General features: G+C 36.1%; 2 protein-coding genes across 2 annotated transcripts; one reads left to right on the forward strand and one right to left on the reverse strand.

The window, feature by feature from the left end:
- The first annotated feature begins 1,247 nt into the window (after positions 1–1,247).
- Positions 1,248–6,575, forward strand: LOC110799649 (mitotic checkpoint protein BUB3.1). Its single transcript, XM_022004934.2, has 9 exons — positions 1,248–1,537; positions 1,650–1,780; positions 2,775–2,857; positions 3,551–3,817; positions 4,442–4,517; positions 4,740–4,820; positions 5,940–6,018; positions 6,103–6,203; positions 6,287–6,575. The coding sequence occupies exons 1-9, from the start codon at positions 1,412–1,414 to the stop codon at positions 6,372–6,374; spliced, it is 1,032 nt and encodes a 343-aa protein (XP_021860626.1). The 5' UTR covers positions 1,248–1,411; the 3' UTR covers positions 6,375–6,575.
- A 3,343-nt stretch (positions 6,576–9,918) lies between these two features.
- LOC110799647 (ATP-dependent Clp protease proteolytic subunit-related protein 1, chloroplastic) lies at positions 9,919–17,230 on the reverse strand. Its single transcript, XM_022004932.2, has 9 exons — positions 16,907–17,230; positions 13,295–13,410; positions 12,994–13,197; positions 12,785–12,889; positions 12,361–12,423; positions 12,159–12,270; positions 11,312–11,373; positions 10,922–11,104; positions 9,919–10,266 (listed from the first exon to the last, which is right to left on the reverse strand). Exons 1-9 carry the CDS (start codon positions 17,166–17,168, stop codon positions 10,180–10,182), a joined length of 1,194 nt encoding a protein of 397 aa, XP_021860624.1. The 5' UTR covers positions 17,169–17,230; the 3' UTR covers positions 9,919–10,179.
- Between the last annotated feature and the right edge of the window lie 2,046 nt (positions 17,231–19,276).

Here is a 19,276-nt window from a genome sequence, read left to right on the forward strand (position 1 = left end):
ATTTTAGTTGCATATTTTTGTTATTCTTATGGAACTTACAATTAGTTTTAGTTCTCCTATAAGAAAATTTTTGTCAGTACAATTTAATAATTAGAAGTTTTGTCAGTAGTTCAATAGTTAGAATTTTTGTCAGTATAGTTCAATAGTTACAACTTTTGCCAGTATAGTTTAATAGTTAGAATTTGTTAATTAAGTCTTCAATTTCCTTAATTGGATAACATGAGTATAGTGGTAAATCTTAACATTTGGTGAAAATAGAAGGTTTTCTCTATCTCCATCTTTCTTTGATGATTATTGCCAGAGTTGAGTTATTTTTCATCCTGCAAGTTCTTACCTTGCCAATTATAACTTAAAGGGTATGACTTTTACCCAAACCTACATATGTCAATTTTTTTTTTTTGTTTATGTTTCCTATCTCGATCTACATCTCCCCGTACTTTCAGGATCAAAATGTAAATACAGTCCAAACAAAACTAAATACAAACACTCACCAATAGACCTGTCAAACGGGTCGGTCGGGTCCGATTGTAAAAAATTATTTTCGGGTTCGGGTTAGATCGGGTCGGTCACTTTCGGGTTCGGGTTTACAAATGCTTGTTCAAGACCCAGAACTTTCGGGTTCGGGTCGACCCAACGGGTTGAGAGATTTTAAAACGCGCATTATATTTTCATTAATTTAGGTGATAAATATACAAAATATGGGCACAAATTAACAAATTTTCCTACATAAGTTTATATTTAGTCAAATTCAACCATAAAATGACGTATAGTTCAAATTAAAATCATATTACACACAATAATAGTAAAAACAGCGTGTTTATTATGCTTAAATTTTCTCATAATCGCATTTATTACTATAAATACAACGATTTTCAATCGGTCGGGTCCAAAACGGGTTCGGTCGGGTTTTGACCCATTACTTTTCGGGTTGCTCGGGTTCGGATAAAATCGGGTTACGGGTCACAAAATCTTGTTCAGGACCCAGTATTTTCGGGTCGGATTCTGATCGGTTTTCGGGTCGGGTTCTGATCGGTTTTCGGGTCGGGTCGATTTTTGACAGGTCTACTCACCAACCATCCAAATATTAAAAAGGTAAGACACATATAAGATGTCCTATATCCTAAGAATAGCCCGTGCACGGGTCAGACGACTAGTTTAAACAATATAATCGCCAGTACAAAGGCCCACTTGAAAATATTTGAATCAAATTTTGAATTTGAATCCCATTACCTCCATCCTCGTCATCCCCACACGGCCACACCCCATCTCAACTCAAAACAAAGTTTAAAGAAAAAAAAAAACAAACAGAAACACTCTTCTCTCTCTCCTCCGTTAACTTTCATTCAAAAATCAAAACCCTGCCCCTCTCTTTAAACCCCCGCTCTCTCCCTCTCCTCGCCGGGGATCCCAAATGACGGCGGTAGCGGTGGCGCCGCCTATAGTCGGCAAAGAACTCTCCAACCCTCCCACCGACGGAATAACAAACCTCCGATTCTCCAATCACAGTGATCACCTCCTCGTTTCTTCTTGGGACAAGGTTTCCATCTTTTCAGCTCACCGTTTCTGCATCCTTTCTCTCTATTTTCTTCACTTCAACAAAATTTTTTACTCAATTTTTGGGTTTTTTGTTTTGTTTTGTTGTTACATAGACTGTTCGATTATATGATGCGAGCGCAAATGTGCTTTTAGGGGAGTTTAAACATGGTGGCCCCGTCCTCGATTGTTGCTTCCATGACGAATCCTCCGGTTTCAGCGCCAGCGGTGACGCCACTGTTCGGCGGTGTGTTTTTCTATTTCGAATATTTTTTGTGTTTTTCTGATATTGTTGGATTCTTTTTGGATTTAATTCTAGTGTTCAAGGTTATGGTATTGTAATTAAGGAATGATTGGTTTAATATGGAAACCGTTTTTGTTTTTGTATCGTTTTATTTCTGTTTTTGGGTGTTTGGTCAATTAAAGTGTTGTGTGAAGTGGGGTATGTGGAATTGTGTGCTCGAACGGAAAATTGGGTACTTTTTAGCTGTTTGATTTGGGGTTTCCATCCGATGTTTTTTAAATAAAGTTTTGGAGGTGATGAAATGGAAGCTTTAGGTAATGAAATGCTTCTTATGGAAACTGTTTGCTTGTTGGTTCATTCCATGATTAGGGATTTGGGTGTTTGTCATTTAATTCTAGTTTGGAGTGCACCAGGAATGTGGCTTGACTGGATACTGGGGTTTTCTTAATTTCCCGTTTGAGATTATATAAGCATGTATATAAAGTGATTACCTGGAATCTTATAGAGTTCATTTGTCAGTATTGGTATGCAATTGGTGTTTTGTTGCTGTCAAGTTAGGACAATAATGCATTTCTTCTCTTTCCTTTCCTGCAGTCTTGCCATTCATTGTGTCAGGTTTATAGTTCTGCATTTTTAAGGGTGTTTTTAAACTCTGTTGTGCGATTGTTTGTTGCTCACTTTTTTTGGTGCTTGGTTTACCATGATTTTACCTTTCAATCATTAGAAAGAGTGCAGGCTCCATTTGAATATTTTGGTTGCTGTGGATAGTGTTGAGTTGCTGAGACTTGAGAGTATATTTAGTAATACTCTTTCTTAAATCTTGACTAGTGTGAGTAAATGGCTAGGTTTACTTGCTAGTTCATAATGTTCACTCTACTTGCCCCAGTCACGTATTCAATAGTTTGTATCCTTATTTTCCTATAGACAAGGGGAAACGGAAGTTTAAAGTAGAATTGGACAATTGGACTGATGTGGAATATTTATGTTTGGTTTTCAGGCTGGTTTTTAACTATGGAAAAGAGGATGTGTTGGGAAAGCATGAAGCACATGTACGTTGTGTGGAGTACTCTTATACAACAGGTATGCTGAAATGTGATAATAGTTCAGACAACTTCCCATTGTTTATTCTCTTGCTAGTAAGCAATCATGTAAAGAAACCTTCTGGAATAGTTCGAAGTTTTCAACTTAAATGACCATGAGCTGGGTTGTATCCAAGATTCCAAGTAACTGGATTTTTTGAGCTTCTTGGTGAGGATGTTGCACACTTAGTAATGGTTCTTGGCTCAGCAGACTAGGTTTCAACGTAGGGCTGAGTTTAATGGAGTCATGGACTCATGATTTGTCAGCAGTTAACATTGAATGCCGCTCTGTATGGGTCCTTAAGTGAGTAAGATTTGGTGGTGTTTTGATAGAACAAAGAAATATAGCTTAATGGTGTGTTGTAATCTATTTTAGTTTAGTTATTGGTATCAGTTACCACAGGCCTAAAAATGAAATATTACATAATGGCCACTTTGTTAAAAAACTTGGCTTGATTGCTCTGAATCTATAAAGTTATTTAGCTCTTATTTGAGTCATAACAGAACATTGTGTTTGCATTTAGTAACTTGAAACCGTATGTTGACTGGGGATGAGAAATTGATTTCTTTTGGAGTAATGGAGATTTTCAAAGTTGATGCCAGAACATTTTACTTGTGTTTCATTGGCAATTCATTTCTCTATTTTCTGTTGGAGCTTGTGCTATTAACTGACTTCAACTTTGCAATATTTCAGGGCAATTAATATCTGGTAGTTGGGATAAAACAATCAAGTGTTGGGATCCCAGAGGTGCAAGTGGGCAGGAGCGTACACTAGTTGGAACTTATGCTCAACCAGAACGTGTTTATTCCATGTCTCTTGTTGGTCACAGATTAGTAGTAGCAACTGCAGGCAGACATGTGAATGTCTATGATTTGCGAAATATGTCTCAACCGGAACAGCGGAGGGAGTCTTCATTGAAATATCAGACTAGATGTGTGCGGTGTTACCCCAATGGAACAGGTAAGGACAAGATACTATATGTTAATTTACTTGTAATACTTGTAATGCAGAACTTTGATTTGAGTTTTAAATAAAAACTAGTGAAAATATGTGGGTATAAGAGTTGATGACTAGTCCTCAAGTTAATGATGCTGGAATTAGATGAGATCATATCCTCATCTCCAGTACACCTGATTTGCACAGAAGAAATTGTAATTGATCAATTAGTTAAAATGATATGGTAAATCAAGTTTCTAACTTGTGTTGATCGTCCAATGACCTGGAGAACCTAAGAGTTGATAATTAAGCTAGTCTTATAAGTTATAAGCATGGTTCTAAAACTAGGATGTGGTTCTGATCTCGGTAATGGCTGTGGAACCAATTTCGTGGGCAATGCGGATGGTTAGTGGCTGTTGAGGCCACATATTTCCGTCACGATAAGCTCAATTTTTTTTAAGCGATCGTGATGCGGATGATACTTAATACCATGCTTATAAGTAATCAAATGTTTACATGGAATAGTGAGTAATTAGAGTTGCTAAAATATAAAGTTTATATCTTGAGGCTATTGATTTCAAGGTAATATTACTTTTGTTCATCATTTCTTGAGACAATTACCTTAATAATGTTTGAACAACTGGGCAGGTTATGCTCTCAGCTCAGTAGAAGGTCGTGTTGCAATGGAATTTTTTGATCTTTCTGAAGCTGGTCAATCAAAGAAGTGAGTTCTATACTTTTGTTCATCATATACCGGTGTATTGTTTCCTTTTTTTTCTTCCCCTGATTTGTGCAATGTTTTTGTTCACCCCCAAGTTCAACGTGCTTGATTGTTTGGTATGTGTGTTGCCCCAAACTGATATATTTGTTGCCCCATACTAAGTGCTTGAATATATACTTTTATGAATCCCAATTACTTAGATTTTTTAATTTCTGAGTTTTGCAGATATGCTTTCAAATGTCATCGGAAGTCAGAGGCTGGAAGAGATATTGTATACCCTGTAAATGCTATTTCCTTCCATCCGATGTAAGTTCTTTATATTTCTCTGGTGCTTTGACAATATTTAATGGTTAAAGTTAGGGTATGATCTGACTTGATGAATTTAAGATGCTACGTCCCTTTTGGATCTTATGACTAACCCAACGGGACTTGTTTTCATATCGAATGGTGAATAGTAGTATTTAAAGGTGCCTGCAGCATCGACAATAAAACTACTTCGAATATATATTTCTCGAACAACTTGGTTTGTTTTTAGCAGAAAGCTATGCGAAATACGATGCTTTTAGAACATTTGATATTTTTCTGTATGAAGACGAGCAGGTCAATTAAGGCTTTAGAGTTATATGAGCCACTTCGTGAATTACTGGAAATTCTCATGTGCACGAGAATGTGACACTTCCATTTTCTAAAAATGAATCATTTGTTATGATGTTTGGAAAACTACTAGTATTTTTTTCGCAGTAATTCTACTTTCAGTTGAGATTCTAAGGGCTAGAAAATAGAAAGGCTGATGCAAATCCAAAGTCCAAAAAATCTTGATTTTGATGTAAGGCGTTAATTTAGATTGAGTTGACTGCTTAAAGTTGTTGGATATAGATTACAGTCATCACACTATGGTTATGTACACTTTTCACTGTTTTACCTTTAGCCGTTCACTTTTTTGAGCGTGATTGCTATTGAAGACAAATTCACAAAAATTAAAATTTTATTACTTAATAGATAACTCTGTATAGAGCTGTACATTAAATGTAGGTATCTTAGTCTATAGTAAATTTGTATTCCTTATTAAATCAAGGGTATATGATCTTTGGGTTAAAGAATGCTAGAATTGAATGATTTAAGGCAGATTTAATTTTCAGACTTGCCTCACAAAACAGGCTTTATAGAAAGCTGTTACATGGTATGAGACTATGAGCACTCACAGTTGACGTTTTAAGCTTTTACAGTTGTACAACATCTGACATGATACTGAACCGAGGAAGTCTTTCTTTGGACGTTGTATCCTCTCTGGAAATTGTAGGTCTTTGGTTGCGAACACTTGAGTATTGATAAAAGAAATAGTTTGAGAAAATGGGTATCCTCTTTAATGTTGCCTTTCTTGCTCATTTTTACCACTATGTGATGTTTATATGCTTTGAATTGTAGATATGGGACATTTGCAACTGGAGGTTGTGATGGAATTGTGAATGTGTGGGATGGGAACAACAAGAAGAGACTTTATCAGGTAAATATGACAATTGATTGCTGAACTCCAGAAAATCTTTCACCTAAAATAACATATTCTATCTCTATTCGTCTTGTATTTCAGTATGCAAAGTATCCTACAAGCATCTCAGCATTGTCATTCAATAGAGATGGCCGACTCCTGGCTGTTGCAGCAAGTTACACTTATGAGGAGGGGAATAAACCGTAAGACTGAATCTATATTTTGTCTTATTCCTTGTGGCTTTTGCTTTTTAATTGACACTTGCTTGTTTATGTTTGTTTTGCAGTCATGAGCCTGATTCAATATTTGTCCGAAGTGTCAATGAAGTTGAAGTCAAACCAAAGCCTAAAGTATATGCTAATCCTCCTGCCTGAAGGAGTCTAATGGCTTTACTTAGCCTCTTTTAGTGATTTAATCTTCTAGGTATAGCTTTACACTGCTTTGCTTCTTGGTACCCAAAGAAGCGTATGATGTAAAAGTAATTCCAGATGCTCGATTCTTTTTTTAGAACTGCCTTGCATGTCTATGATTCTACAATTGTGTCTCTTATTTCTATCATATTATGCGTTAATGCATCGCATGCTGTCTTGCTATTGCAGCAACACCAGCCTATTTACTCCTTTGTAGTCATACACTTTTGGTTAAATTAGTAATTAATCTTTGGGCTGTCAAAAAATAAAAAAACAATTAATCTAGTTATGAACAAATACTCCGTAGAATAAGATCAAAATAAATAACCCTGACATATTGATATCACAATTTGGTAAAGAGTTATGATCACACAAAAATGGAGAGGTGGCGGGCATTTTTGTAATTTTGCACCAACAAACATATAATCTAGGAATATGACAAAATGAATAGGATAAACGAAAAAGGACAAGTAATGAATAAAAGGGAGGAAAATGGCAGAAAAAGAGAACAGAGAAAGTGACATAAGGTACCATTTTTTATAAAAAGTGTCATTATCTTTTAAAACAATACGGAGTACCATTTTCTTTAAAAACAAAACCATTTTTTTTAAATGTAACATTTCTTTAAGAAACATGGAGTATCATTTTTGTTTAGCAAGTACTATTCTTATTCAACGCATACCATTTTCATTTAACAAATACCATTTATAATATAATAGCAACAAGTTTTGTCATTTTCTTTATTGTCACTTTGTTGCTGTTATGTTTTTGCAAATATCTCACAACATGCGATTTTTACTTCCTCATGATGGCACCCGGTAAAGAGGTAAATAACACTGAAAGTTGTGGGAGTTTTGTCATTTATTGCTAACAAGGAGGTATTTGGTTCCACCGACTGTGCGGTCCAACTAGCCACCAACCGAGTCACCTACAAAACAAGAATATTTGTCTTTAAATATTTCCTTCAATTAAGTATTAAGTAATTAGAGAGAGAAAAGGCGGAACAATCAATTCATGAATAGTAATGTATTCAATGCATTCAAAATCTAGTGTATCGCTATTTGACGTCCGCGTTTGGTAAACGTATGGTTTTACCCTTATATAAGGTATCCCACCTCCCTTCATCTTTCCGTTTTCCGGGAGGCGACTCCAAAATTCGGCCATTTCCCGGCGACATCCCCTCCACCATCTTCTCCCCTCATCACCTCACCATCATCATGTTTCTCCACCATCATCATCTCGTTGCTCCACCACCATCTTTGTTCTGGCGATGCAAGGCGTCGCACTCCCCTCCATCATGGACGACGAAGTTCTTTCAACGTCGTGGTCGTCGGGCATGATGCACGTTTCGTGGTTGGAGGTTTTTTTTTAATTATTATTGTTGTAGTATTGGGCCGTCCGAATTGGCGGCCGAAACCATGTTTAGGCCGCAGATCTAGGGCGGCCCAGACATGGTTGGGGCAGCCAATTCCAGCTGGCCCAGATATGGTTCGGGCCGCCAATTCAGGGCGGGCTACACATGGTTCCCGACGCCAATTATGGGTGGCCCTTGTGTTTTTAAAAAATTGAATTTCTTTTTTCCCGCCAGGTAAAAACGAATGTAATAAAAATAAAATTTTTGTTTATTATTTCGTTTTAAATTTCCGATATTTTAAAAAGTGTTGCCAATTTTTTTTGAATAATTACTTATTTTCATAATTAATATATTTGAAAAAATAATTTCTTAGAATTTTTTGTTTAAAAATTGTAGTTAAAAATATTTATTTGTTTATTTATTAATTTCGATTAAAAAATTGTTTAAAAAATGTGCAGGGGGAGGGATGAAGTAAGGGAGGGGATACTTTTCTTTTAAAGGCTAAAATCGTCATTTCACTATAAATACGCAGGCGTTTTTAGTGATTGAGGACATCGAATAAAAACCCCTAAAATCTAACCCCTTCTCCTCAAAACGAGGAATATTTTTTTTATTTAATAATTTGCTGGATTTTATTTCAAAGGTTGGAAGCAGTAGCTAGCCATAGTACATATTAGCATAGTGTTTGCGAATTAACTATGACATTTGCGCAATTTAGAAGGTGGACCATGGTGCACATAGAGCATGGTGCACCTTAATAACACTAGTATATAATTGAAAGAACATCTGGTTACGAGAAAAGAACATGAGTATTTTTTATTTAGGTTTTTAATAAATAGTAAAATAATATATTATTTTTATAACAAAAAAGTGAATATTATATCGCATGTTCTTTTGTCGTAGTGTTATGTTCTTTTGCTTATGCACATGTGTTCTTTTGGTGCACTATGCTCTATATGCACCACGGTCCATAGTCCACGGATTGTGACATTTGAGATAAAACCTACGAGAGAAAACAATGAATAAGTGAATATAATATAACCAAGCCATAAAATTCGCGTCTCTTACTAGCCCTTGTTTAACTAGAGAGTCTGCTACCATATTAGCACTCCTTCCTTTATGAATGATCACCAAGTGCAACTATCTTCTTCTAGCATTGCGAATGAAGTTTAGTTGGAAGTTGAGGTTCCATGACCCTCCATATCATCATTGCACCAATTGACTGCGTTCACCGAGTCGGATTCTAGCACAACGGAGTGGTTCTTGATGGAGATTTTGATGGCTCAATAAATGGCAAGGATTCAGCACAATTGATCTCTAATGGGGGATGGGGGATGGGACATGAGAACATACACATGAAATGGACAAGAACACCTCCAATAGCTGATGTTTTTTTGGAGATGTTTACCGACGCATCCACATTCCATTTGACTTGCTCACTTGGCGGGGTGGGACCAAACTAAGGGGGAAGATTGTTTCTGGTGATTCCCCAGGATGCAAAGTGAGCCATTCCATGCTAGACATGAGAGATTTGTAATTAATTCTTCACTTGAGTATGCCACCAACTTAGGCGAAGCAAAACAAGATCTTGAAGTTGGGGTAAGGAGCATGAGGAATTGCTAAAAATTCTGGAGTTTCTTTCTTTCCATATTGTCCAAATGATGACAAAAAATATGGCCACCCACACTATTTTAAAGAATTTGCCCATCCCCTTATTGCGCCAGTGATCAAAGGCTTCGCGAAGACTCTCCGGGCAGACCCAATATATGTAGCCACCAGCCCCAAATTTGCCAGGAGAACTTACAGTGAAGTAGAACCCCCAATCCCCGCCAAACCAACATATGAATGGCTCTGCGCGACTATCATGTATCCTACAATCTCACTCCCACGTGATGAAATTCACTCGAATTTCATAATGTATGAAAGGTGGCCAAGGATCATGAGGCATATTTTGCACCTATCTTGTAAATTCAGAGTCTGATTCATAGGTTTATGGCTCCAACAGTCCCTCTCCCATGTATGAGAAACTAGAATCTCACCCTCCAGGCCTCCACGGCCCTACCCGCGCCCTGCCATTCACAACTCCAGGATGAAACTACACAGGGATTTTGACAAAACAATGCAATCATTTATGAAGTCCAAAAGCGAATTGAATTGTATAGAAAACTTATAGACACGTATGCTTTTTCTTGATTAATGGGCACTTACAATATCATTACAAAAAATTTCAACAACTGAGGTTAGCATCTTAGTTCCATTACCCCCCTGGCCCCTGTATATTAGTACAAAATAACCTGCAAGTTGAAAGGGTGTGCTGAAGCATTCAAGGACTACCAGTTTGTATATGGTAAACAGTTATAGCAAGTGCTTCAAAAACAACAGCTCACAGGAACCATAACACCCAATTCACACTCATCACCTAAAGCCGGAGGGTGCTGCTGCTGCTTGTCCAGGTCCTCCTCTCCTCATGGCCCTTGATTGGGCAAGTATCTCATCATAATCCTGACCACCGAAAGTTACCGTCAGTATTAAAGATGGATAGAGGCGGAAAATTTTTGATCATTAAATAATACTTCCTCTGTCACTTTTATTTATTTTACTTGCACCATTTTCTTCTTTTGGAAGTTGCATATTAGTTGCACCGATTCCTTTTATGGTATGCATTCACATGGGTGTGTTCACATTTTTACCCTTTTTTTCTTCTTTTTTTGACAACATAATACAAATAGAAACTACGAGCCTTTTCTAGCACTAACTGCCAGATTATGAGCTCTAATGACAGAGTTTCTAACTACTTTCATAATTTTAAAGAAACTAAGACCATTAGCTGCATCTTTTATATCTTCTACAATTCCCTGCGTATCTTTGTTTCCTAGGTTCTGATTTTGGAATGCTCTCACCAACTCCAGCGAATCTGTGTATATGATCAAGTTGGTCTCTCCTACTGGAAGGAGCTCAACCGCCTTGAGTGCAGCGTATGCTACATTTTTACCCTTATACACATCATATATTTACCATTAATACCTAACCTTTTCTACCTAATTTGTTTGTCATAACATGTGCATGTGCATTCTTGATATTTACTTCCTTTCTTAATGTTTGTGCCCAACCCAAATGGTGCAAGTAAAAGAAACGGAGGAAGTACGTGATAACTCACCCGTTTTTCAAATGCAGAATCCCTCGAATCAATCATCTTGTCAGCAATGCCATAATCAATGGCTTCCTGTGCCTGGAAGTACTTGGGGCGTTGAATATCTTTCTCGATCTCTTCTTTTGGTTTGCCAATGCCTTTGGCTAAGAGTTCAAGACAATATTCCGTATTTGCATCCAGTTCTTTTGCCTAAAAAAAGGCCATCAAGAAACACACATCAACAGTAGTGCTGGGTGCTTGTACCTTATGTTTTTCATGGAATCAATAAGACACTTTGCAATAAACACACATCCTTTTGGAATTAGAACTAACTCTTCAATTTTTTTTATTTTTTTTATTTAACACTTTGCAAATGCAAGCAATTATTGAGGAACACAATAAGAGGATCAGGCGTACCTTGATCCACATATCGATCACTGCTCCACTAGATCTGTTGACTTTAGGCAGATATAATTTTGCTGCAATTTGGAATTGGAGAACTATTAGAAACCAGGACTGGATGAAAGCCACGTTTTGTGAAGCCAGCATACAACAATATAGAACAAGTTAACCACTGTAGCTCGGACACAATAGTGGTACGAATCAACATATTTCTTCTTGTGGTAAAGCAAATAGAACTTCAAATGATTGCATCTAATTTTCAAATTCTGATAATGAAAAGGGAAAAAGATACGTTATTTTAATGCCAAGACAAAGCCTGAGATTTCAACTACTCATTAAACATTTTGATCTTTATCCACCACATGAGTGAGTTTGTCAAAATGATTTTGGATACCCCATATACCCACCAAATAGGCAAATACGAACAAGGAGGAGCAATTGGAAGTTTGGAACTGCAAATGTGGTCCTTGAGCTCCTTCCTTCTAGATGACCTCAGTCAACAGTCCACAAGGTGATTCTTAAGTGTCAACAATTTAAAAGCAAAGATGTGTCACTATCGCAAACAAAACTCTAGAAAGGCATTGTCCTTGTTATCTCAAACACATTTTTCAAAGGGGCAACAGGAATCCACTGTCCAAAGAAGAAATTTTCCGTTAAACAATTCTTGCTAGGACCAGTTTTCTCAGATAACTGAATCTGATTCGTTAAAGAATCGAAGTATTCCAAGTATTCACTAATCACTACTTAATAGTATTATTTGATTCCTTATAGACAGATGCATGAAAGTGCAGGCAGCGAATATAAGCATAGTGAATACATCGAAATTCATATAATGAGTACAGGCAGAGAAGTTTTGCAATACTTGATGAGTTCGGCTGCAGAGCACGGTAACCCTTTGTTCCAAGTGATAGAAGCATAGCTGCTTGACCATATGCCATGCCACAGTTCACAGTGTAGACATCTGATTTGCAATACTACAAAAGTTGATAAAGGGGAAGTCAAGGACTATGTGGGTTGGGCTCACATATTATGCACACAAAAGCATGAATAAATAAAATCCTTACGGCCATGGTGTCGGCTATGGCATATGCTTCTGTCTCAGAACCGACAGTTTCCATCTTCTCATTCTGCAAAAACCAAAAACCCATGTGAACTGTCAAGACATAACTTCGCTGCATTCTAACTCACCAAGCAATTGTATTCTTCAAGTGTATGGGACAAAGTCCATCCAACACAGCCCTTTCCCGAGCAGGTACTGGAGTAGTACACGGTTATTACTCTTATCAGTCTTTAAAAAAAGAAAATATATGACACTCGCCTACTTATTAATAGTGGTACTTTCCCTCCATGTCATGTGAATCATTCTGGAAATTCCAGCATATAATACTTTAGGTGCCTATGCACATTACCCAAGCTTATTAGCTTACCATGCAGTTAGTCCAATGTTCATGACAAGACAACTTATCTAAAGCATATCTTCTAACTCACCTGCGTTCCAGATGAGTTGATGTACAGATATATAGGCTTTGAGGGGTTGTCATAGTCCAACCACATAAACTGAGCAATAATAAGCTCAGTAACTGCAGGCACAATCTGAGCAAAGAGAGAAGAACAATTGACAACAATTAGAAGCAAAGACTGAAGTATAATCGAAATGGTCAACTTCAATATAAAAACTATTAATAACAAGGTCTTACTGGCATGCCAAGATAAACAATCCTTGCATCCAAAAGCAAGGAAGGAAGATCAGGTGGAGCAGTTCTTGGTCTTCCATATCCTTTAGCTCCACTACGATACATGCTAATGCTCATACTGTATTTTGATGGACCCCTATCATCCATACCTCTAGCACTCCACATCCCACCATTATCTAAATAGTTGCTCGCAGATGAGATACTTTGCTGCAAAAAGTTCATTCAAACATCAGACCTAGCTGATAAACTGAATCGCAGAGTTAAACTGTCAAACAAAAATTATAGATAAATGTGTACAGTGTACCTCCGTTACTTTCTCTGACTGTCGGCGGACTGGATTATCCTCTGTCATGAACATGTCCATTTGTGAAGGATTGAGGCCGTAAAGATACTGAGGGACATTTTTGAAATTATCCATCACTACGAAAGAAGAGATGCATGAAAAGAATTGTCAGAAATGAAAGTTATGGAGAATATAACCAGAAGTAAGGTAAAGCTTCTAAATTCTAAAAGAGAAGAGCAATCAAGGAGTGTGCAGTCAGTTTAAACATGTCACGTGTTGTTTTCTTCTCCTGTTTCCTGCATTTTTTTTCACTTGTCCGCATTGCAGGGGTGGGAACAGGATGACTCATTGCTGTTTAGGCCAATAGTAGCTCCATATTAAGTAAGTTTATTCACATCCAGTTAATGAGCCTTAGATGTTCCTCCGATGTATTCATATAACAGGTATCCAAAGAGAAGTGTGACCCTCCCTTAGCACCAGCTCTAAAAAGAACAAAGAAGCTTCTAATGTCTTGAGCAGTTTTTAGACACGACCAAGGAGGAGGGATTGTAAGAGCCTAAGAGGTAGACACATTTAAACATGTTCAACGGTTTAAACTAATAGGAACTTTGTGTTTCCATCCAAAAAGTAATGATGTAAGTAGAGGCTTAGATTCAGATTAGGCATGGTTCAATAAGCCCTACTTCTCTCAGAAATATCTAGAAAAGAAGACTTTAGGATTAACGCCTCAATGTCATCAGAGAGGACAAGAACCTGGCAATTGAATAGAAAAATAAAAGCCCTAAAAGGTACTCCCTCCATTTCTTTTTGATGTATCCATTTGGAATCTGGTGTGGTTTTTAAGAAAATTGGAATATTGGTTTGTATGGGTATAAGTGTAATGATTGGGTGTAAGAGAAATGATTGAGTGTAAGAGATTATAATAAATAAAAGAGTGAGAAAATAATAAAGAAATAAGGTAAGAGAGAGGAGTGATAATGATGGGTGATAAAGGAGGTGAGAGAGTGGGTATATGGGGAAGGGAAAAGAATTAAATATTATGGGTGGGGAAAATTAGGTGGGAATATGGGTAGAATCTTTAGGTATTTTGGTAATTAGATAGAAATGTAAGGGTATTTTAGGATAAAATGTATGTCCAAAAATATAATAGATTCTAAATGAATACAACAATATGAAACGCTTAAAATGGAAACGGATACAACAAAAAGAAACGGAGGGAGTAAAAAATATCATGAAAGACAGAAAACAATTAATATCCTTTCAAATTGATGCATAAATTAATAGAAGTTGTACAACGTATTGTTGACGGAAAATTTACTTTATCAAAATAGACTGTAGCTCTTTGTTATAAACTACTAACAGAAGGCAGAAACCAGAGCTTAGAATAGAAATATAGTCGATAGTGACCCAATCAAACTTACTCCGCACATGAACATGAAATCTATTTATGACAAGTGTTGCAACTGTTGTCTGATTTTCTAACCCCATTTGAACCACATTCTGAATAATGAGAAGTTGGTACATTTTACTGGAAACATTAGTGAACTAATTTGACAACCTAGGGCGGAAAATTATGTTTTCTTCCCTTTCTCATGTACGAAAACATAATGCGTTTCAAGTATTGATAGAATGACTGCCAGAACACACAAATGGTACTCTGTATTCAATGTGTGGTAGACTAAAACAATATATTCAAAAACCAGTTATTGATGCAAACTATAGGAGTAATATTTCCTCTAGAACACTCAAAATAAATGGAAGTTCTTTCAAACATCACTATTTTTTCTTACTTCTTCCGTTCGATAACAATTCCATTACGATTTACATCAAGGCTAATCCAACAGTTCGATGACAGAGAACTACAACTCTTCTCACAAACTTTGATGCTTGACCCATTTATTGACAAACAAAATAATTGCAATTATGAAATTCTTCACTCATTTCGACATGAGGTCCGAATATTACTTCATTTCGAACGAAAAGTTTCCGATATAGTGACTATAGACGAACAAGCGTCTTCATCCATCAAGGCAAATGAAATACTAAAAACCACCAAAAAATTGACTTAACGCCTTCAGTAAAATGCGTAACGAAGTCGGATAGTTCATAGTATCAACAACTCTTATCTACTTCTCTCTAAGTAGTGTTTTATTAGTAACTGTATTCATACATCAGATTTCTGTGGAATGTCTACTTTTGCTAAGAGTAAGTTACCCTCAAATTAAAACATAGTTGATCTCACATTTTAAGGGATAGGGTTGGCTATAGCGATAACAGAGAACACCCATTTGGGGAAAAAACAACCTCTATTGGTACAAATTTAGTATGTGATTGGTATAAATTTGTTTATCAAAACTATTAATTAGTACCGATTAGACTTTCTGCTTTATTGTGCTTTATTGGTACTGACTAGGGTCTAGGGTTACCTGATTCGTGGCTCGCTTCGATACGGGGTACAAGTTTGGATTCACGATTCACAGGTTGGCTGATTTTAGGTTCGCGAGAGGGGTTTAGAAAAAAAATCCAGAGTTTTTTTAAAAAAATTGTTCAAAATAGCAAATGTTATGAAGATTGTATTTTAATACTCATACTTAAAAATCAGTTAATTAAACAAAGGAAAGAAAAAACAACCAACGTGCATTAACCTTTCACATCCGTCATAAAACATAAAATATAAAATTCCAAGCCCACCACCAAGAGTAAGACACCGACACTCGTGAAGAAAAAACGAAGAAAAGGAAATTAACTTGCAGCCGTGGCTGAAATTTAGACTCAGAGAGTCAGAGAAGACGAAAGTCACGACAACAATTGACGATCACAATTAACATGTATTTGCTTTTCAAACATATGTGTTCTTCTGTCGCATTCTCTGGCCTTCAATAGGTCAAACTAGGGTTTCAGATTCGGCACGAAAATACCAGTGATTTGGTTCGAGAACAACATCAAATTTGGTCGCCGGAGAACCGTGATTCGGTTGGGCAAACTGATTCGAGGTTTATGGGCGTGTCTGCAACAAACTAATTAGTACAAATAAAGGTTGTTTGCGTCAGACTTCTTCTTTAAGCGATGCCACACTCTCTTATGAAGTTCAATTTCCCCCGTACTTACTAAGTATTTCACTTCCAACTAAACAACCATCTCAAACAACCTTATCTCCCATCAAAATAAAAGTATAACATAATTACATCAGTATTTGTCATTTGCCAATTGAATGATAATACAGTTACAGTCTTGCATACAACTTAGACGCATTTGCACGTCCCAATACTGGCAAGAGTGTGCCGCCACAGTTCAAGCTAATTGCATAAGTTAGTTGTCAATTAAAGATAACAAGCACACAACACTCATAGACACATTTCAATAACGGCAAGAGTGCGCCGCCGCAGTTCGAGCTAATTACATAAGTAGTTGTCAATTAAAGATAACAAGCACACAATTAGACTCATAGTCACATTACCAATATCGGCAAGAGTGCGCCGCACAATTCGAGCACCAAAACAATTGGACAGTTACACTACAGACCCTTAATTTCTAAACAATTTTTTATCTAGTAGAACCATCAAACATAAATTGGCAAAAACAATAAAAACCCCAAAATTAACAAATCAAATTACAAAGAGAGTAGAAACTCACAGCCATCTTTGAGATTATCTTGCCTAAACTGCTTGGGAATGTGATCAAATGAAGATTTCTGGGCACAAGGTGACTTGAACAACCTCCGATTAAGCGTGGGTTTTGCTTGGATTGAAGAGGAGAAAAGGGTTGAATGAGAAAAGGGTTTTATACCCAGAAGGAAAGAGGATTGAGAGAGGCCATTTGAGGCAATACCCATTTCGCGATTTTCAGAGGTGACTGGTATATTTGTGAAGATAGGAGAGAGAAATATGGTCGCCATTGAAGCTACGTTTGCAAGCGTCTAAGTTCCAACTGATTTATTAGAGCCGTGAAATGATATAGTACTACAGAATTACAGATGGAGATGGGGATGTTTATAATTTGGCATGAGTGGTTAAGGGTCTCTTGCTCCTTAACCAAGGTCTCGGGTTCGAGCCTTGGGAATGGAAAAAACTTTAACTGGGAGGAATGTTGTCTATTGAGGTACCCATGCAAACTCCCGCAGGAGATTAGTCCACTCGTCGAAGGCGGTGGGAACTCCTCGTAGTAGAACCCAAAAAAATAAAAAAAAATTGGGTTATGGTTCACCGAGCTGAGATTTGGTTCATTTCCATCGGGCGATTCCAAATCAATAACCGTACAATTAAGATAAAAGTACAAAAGTTGGTTGAATACAAGAGAATACGGATAAAATAAGATAAATGTTTAAAAATATGGGTGGGTGTGAGAAAAAATTGAATAAAGTAAGAGAAAGTGATTGGAAATTTGTAAATATTCTGGTTTTATATCCAAAAATAGAATAAAGCAGAGTGTAAAGAACATTATGAAACGGACTAAAACGGAAAGTGTAAAGATTTTAAAAATGAGGTATATTTGTTGAATTATTAGAGCGCCACGAAGGAAATCTAATGGTTTTGGTCAATGAAAAATATGATTTCTAATTTATTTTTGAATTAAAAAAATCGCCACGTACTCCCTCCGTATTTATTTAAGAGATACACTTGGTCGGTCACGGGTATTAAGAAAAAGAATTGAATGAAATAAAGTAACAAAACAAGTGGGGTTAGGTAGATAATTTAACAAGTAAAATAAGTGAGGACCATGTCATTTTAGGGGATTGGGGGTGGGGGTGGGGATGGGGTGTAGATAGATTATTTAATTAGATGGTGGGGTTGATAAGTTACTAAAAGTGGCAAGTGTATCTCTTAAATAAATACGACCGGAAAAGGCAAGTGTATCCCTTAAATAAATACAAAGGGAGTAGATATTTAATAAGGTGTCACATAGATATTTTAATTGATTAATTACACAACTCCATCCAAAAGCAAACTACAAACACTCTAATAATTAAAAAATAAATCTAAAATAAAATTCATCCAAAATCAAACAATAATCTACAATAAAATTCAATCCTAAATCAAACACTATCCAATATTACAACGCCATGTAGGAAATCTAATGGTTTCGTCCAATGAAACTAAGATTTCAAAATTATTTTTGATTAAAAATGTCGAGTGCCACGTGGATAAATAATTAGGTACCACGTAGATATTTTTATTAATCAATTATTAATATTGTGCAATACAATTTCATCCAAAATCAAAAACTTTAATAATTAAAAAATAAATCTAAAATGAAATTCAATCCAAAATCAAAAACTAATCTAATCTAATATTAAAAAAAAAAATATAAAATATAACAGTTGGTATATATAGGAATTTTTTTTAACTTAACAGTTTAATAGAATCTGTGCATCACACAGGCTAAAATCTAGTCATAAATAGATGTACTTTAAACTCAATTTTTACTCAGTTTATCAAACTTTATTAATTTAAGATAAATTTTATTCTAATCTTAAATTTATTTCAATTTATTCACTTCTTTTGTTTTTTTTTTCCCACTCTTTTTACCGTTAGCAATTTAATTACGAAAATATTATGGTATTTGCATTATTCACAAATCACAGTTATAGATAAATACATTTTCGCTTCTCTAGGCCCGTCAAAATGTTTACATTATAAACTCTAATACTTTGAAACAACTCGTTTGATGCTTCACAAATATTTAATAATTCGTTAATCTTTTACCAATTTTAAAAGCGCGATTTCTATGGAATCTTTACACATAAGTTAGGAGAATGGGATTTAAATCACTTATAACGATTAACAAACGAAAGATATATCTTAATTTTTTAAAATGACGAAATCGTAAAGTGATAATGTTTCCAAAATAAAAACATATTGTCTTTAGAGTAGTAAACAACAAAAAACGTACTTTTCTTAATGGTGTAATTTTAAAGTAGCAAGTACTAAAAAAAACTAGTTGTTGGACCGCGCGCGATTGAAATAAATTGCCAGAACGAAATTAGCAAATAAGTAGAGCGATGAG

The sequence above is a fragment of the Spinacia oleracea genome, chromosome 2 (genome assembly GCF_020520425.1).
Source record: "Spinacia oleracea cultivar Varoflay chromosome 2, BTI_SOV_V1, whole genome shotgun sequence".
Lineage (NCBI taxonomy): Eukaryota > Viridiplantae > Streptophyta > Magnoliopsida > Caryophyllales > Amaranthaceae > Spinacia > Spinacia oleracea.

Bases quoted from the DNA above. Each gene is read 5' to 3' on its own strand.
- LOC110799649 (XM_022004934.2), top strand. From the start codon at position 1,412: ATGACGGCGGTAGCGGTGGCGCCGCCTATAGTCGGCAAAGAACTCTCC. The intron at 1,538-1,649 runs GTTTCCATCTTT...GTTGTTACATAG, and splicing joins TCGTTTCTTCTTGGGACAAG to ACTGTTCGATTATATGATGC. The intron at 3,818-4,441 runs GTAAGGACAAGA...ACAACTGGGCAG, and splicing joins GTGTTACCCCAATGGAACAG to GTTATGCTCTCAGCTCAGTA.
- LOC110799647 (XM_022004932.2), bottom strand. From the start codon at position 17,168: ATGGCGACCATATTTCTCTCTCCTATCTTCACAAATATACCAGTCACC. The intron at 13,198-13,294 runs GTACACTGTACA...AACTTTTTGCAG, and splicing joins AGTCAGAGAAAGTAACGGAG to CAAAGTATCTCATCTGCGAG. The intron at 12,271-12,360 runs GTAAGGATTTTA...CAACTTTTGTAG, and splicing joins CCATAGCCGACACCATGGCC to TATTGCAAATCAGATGTCTA.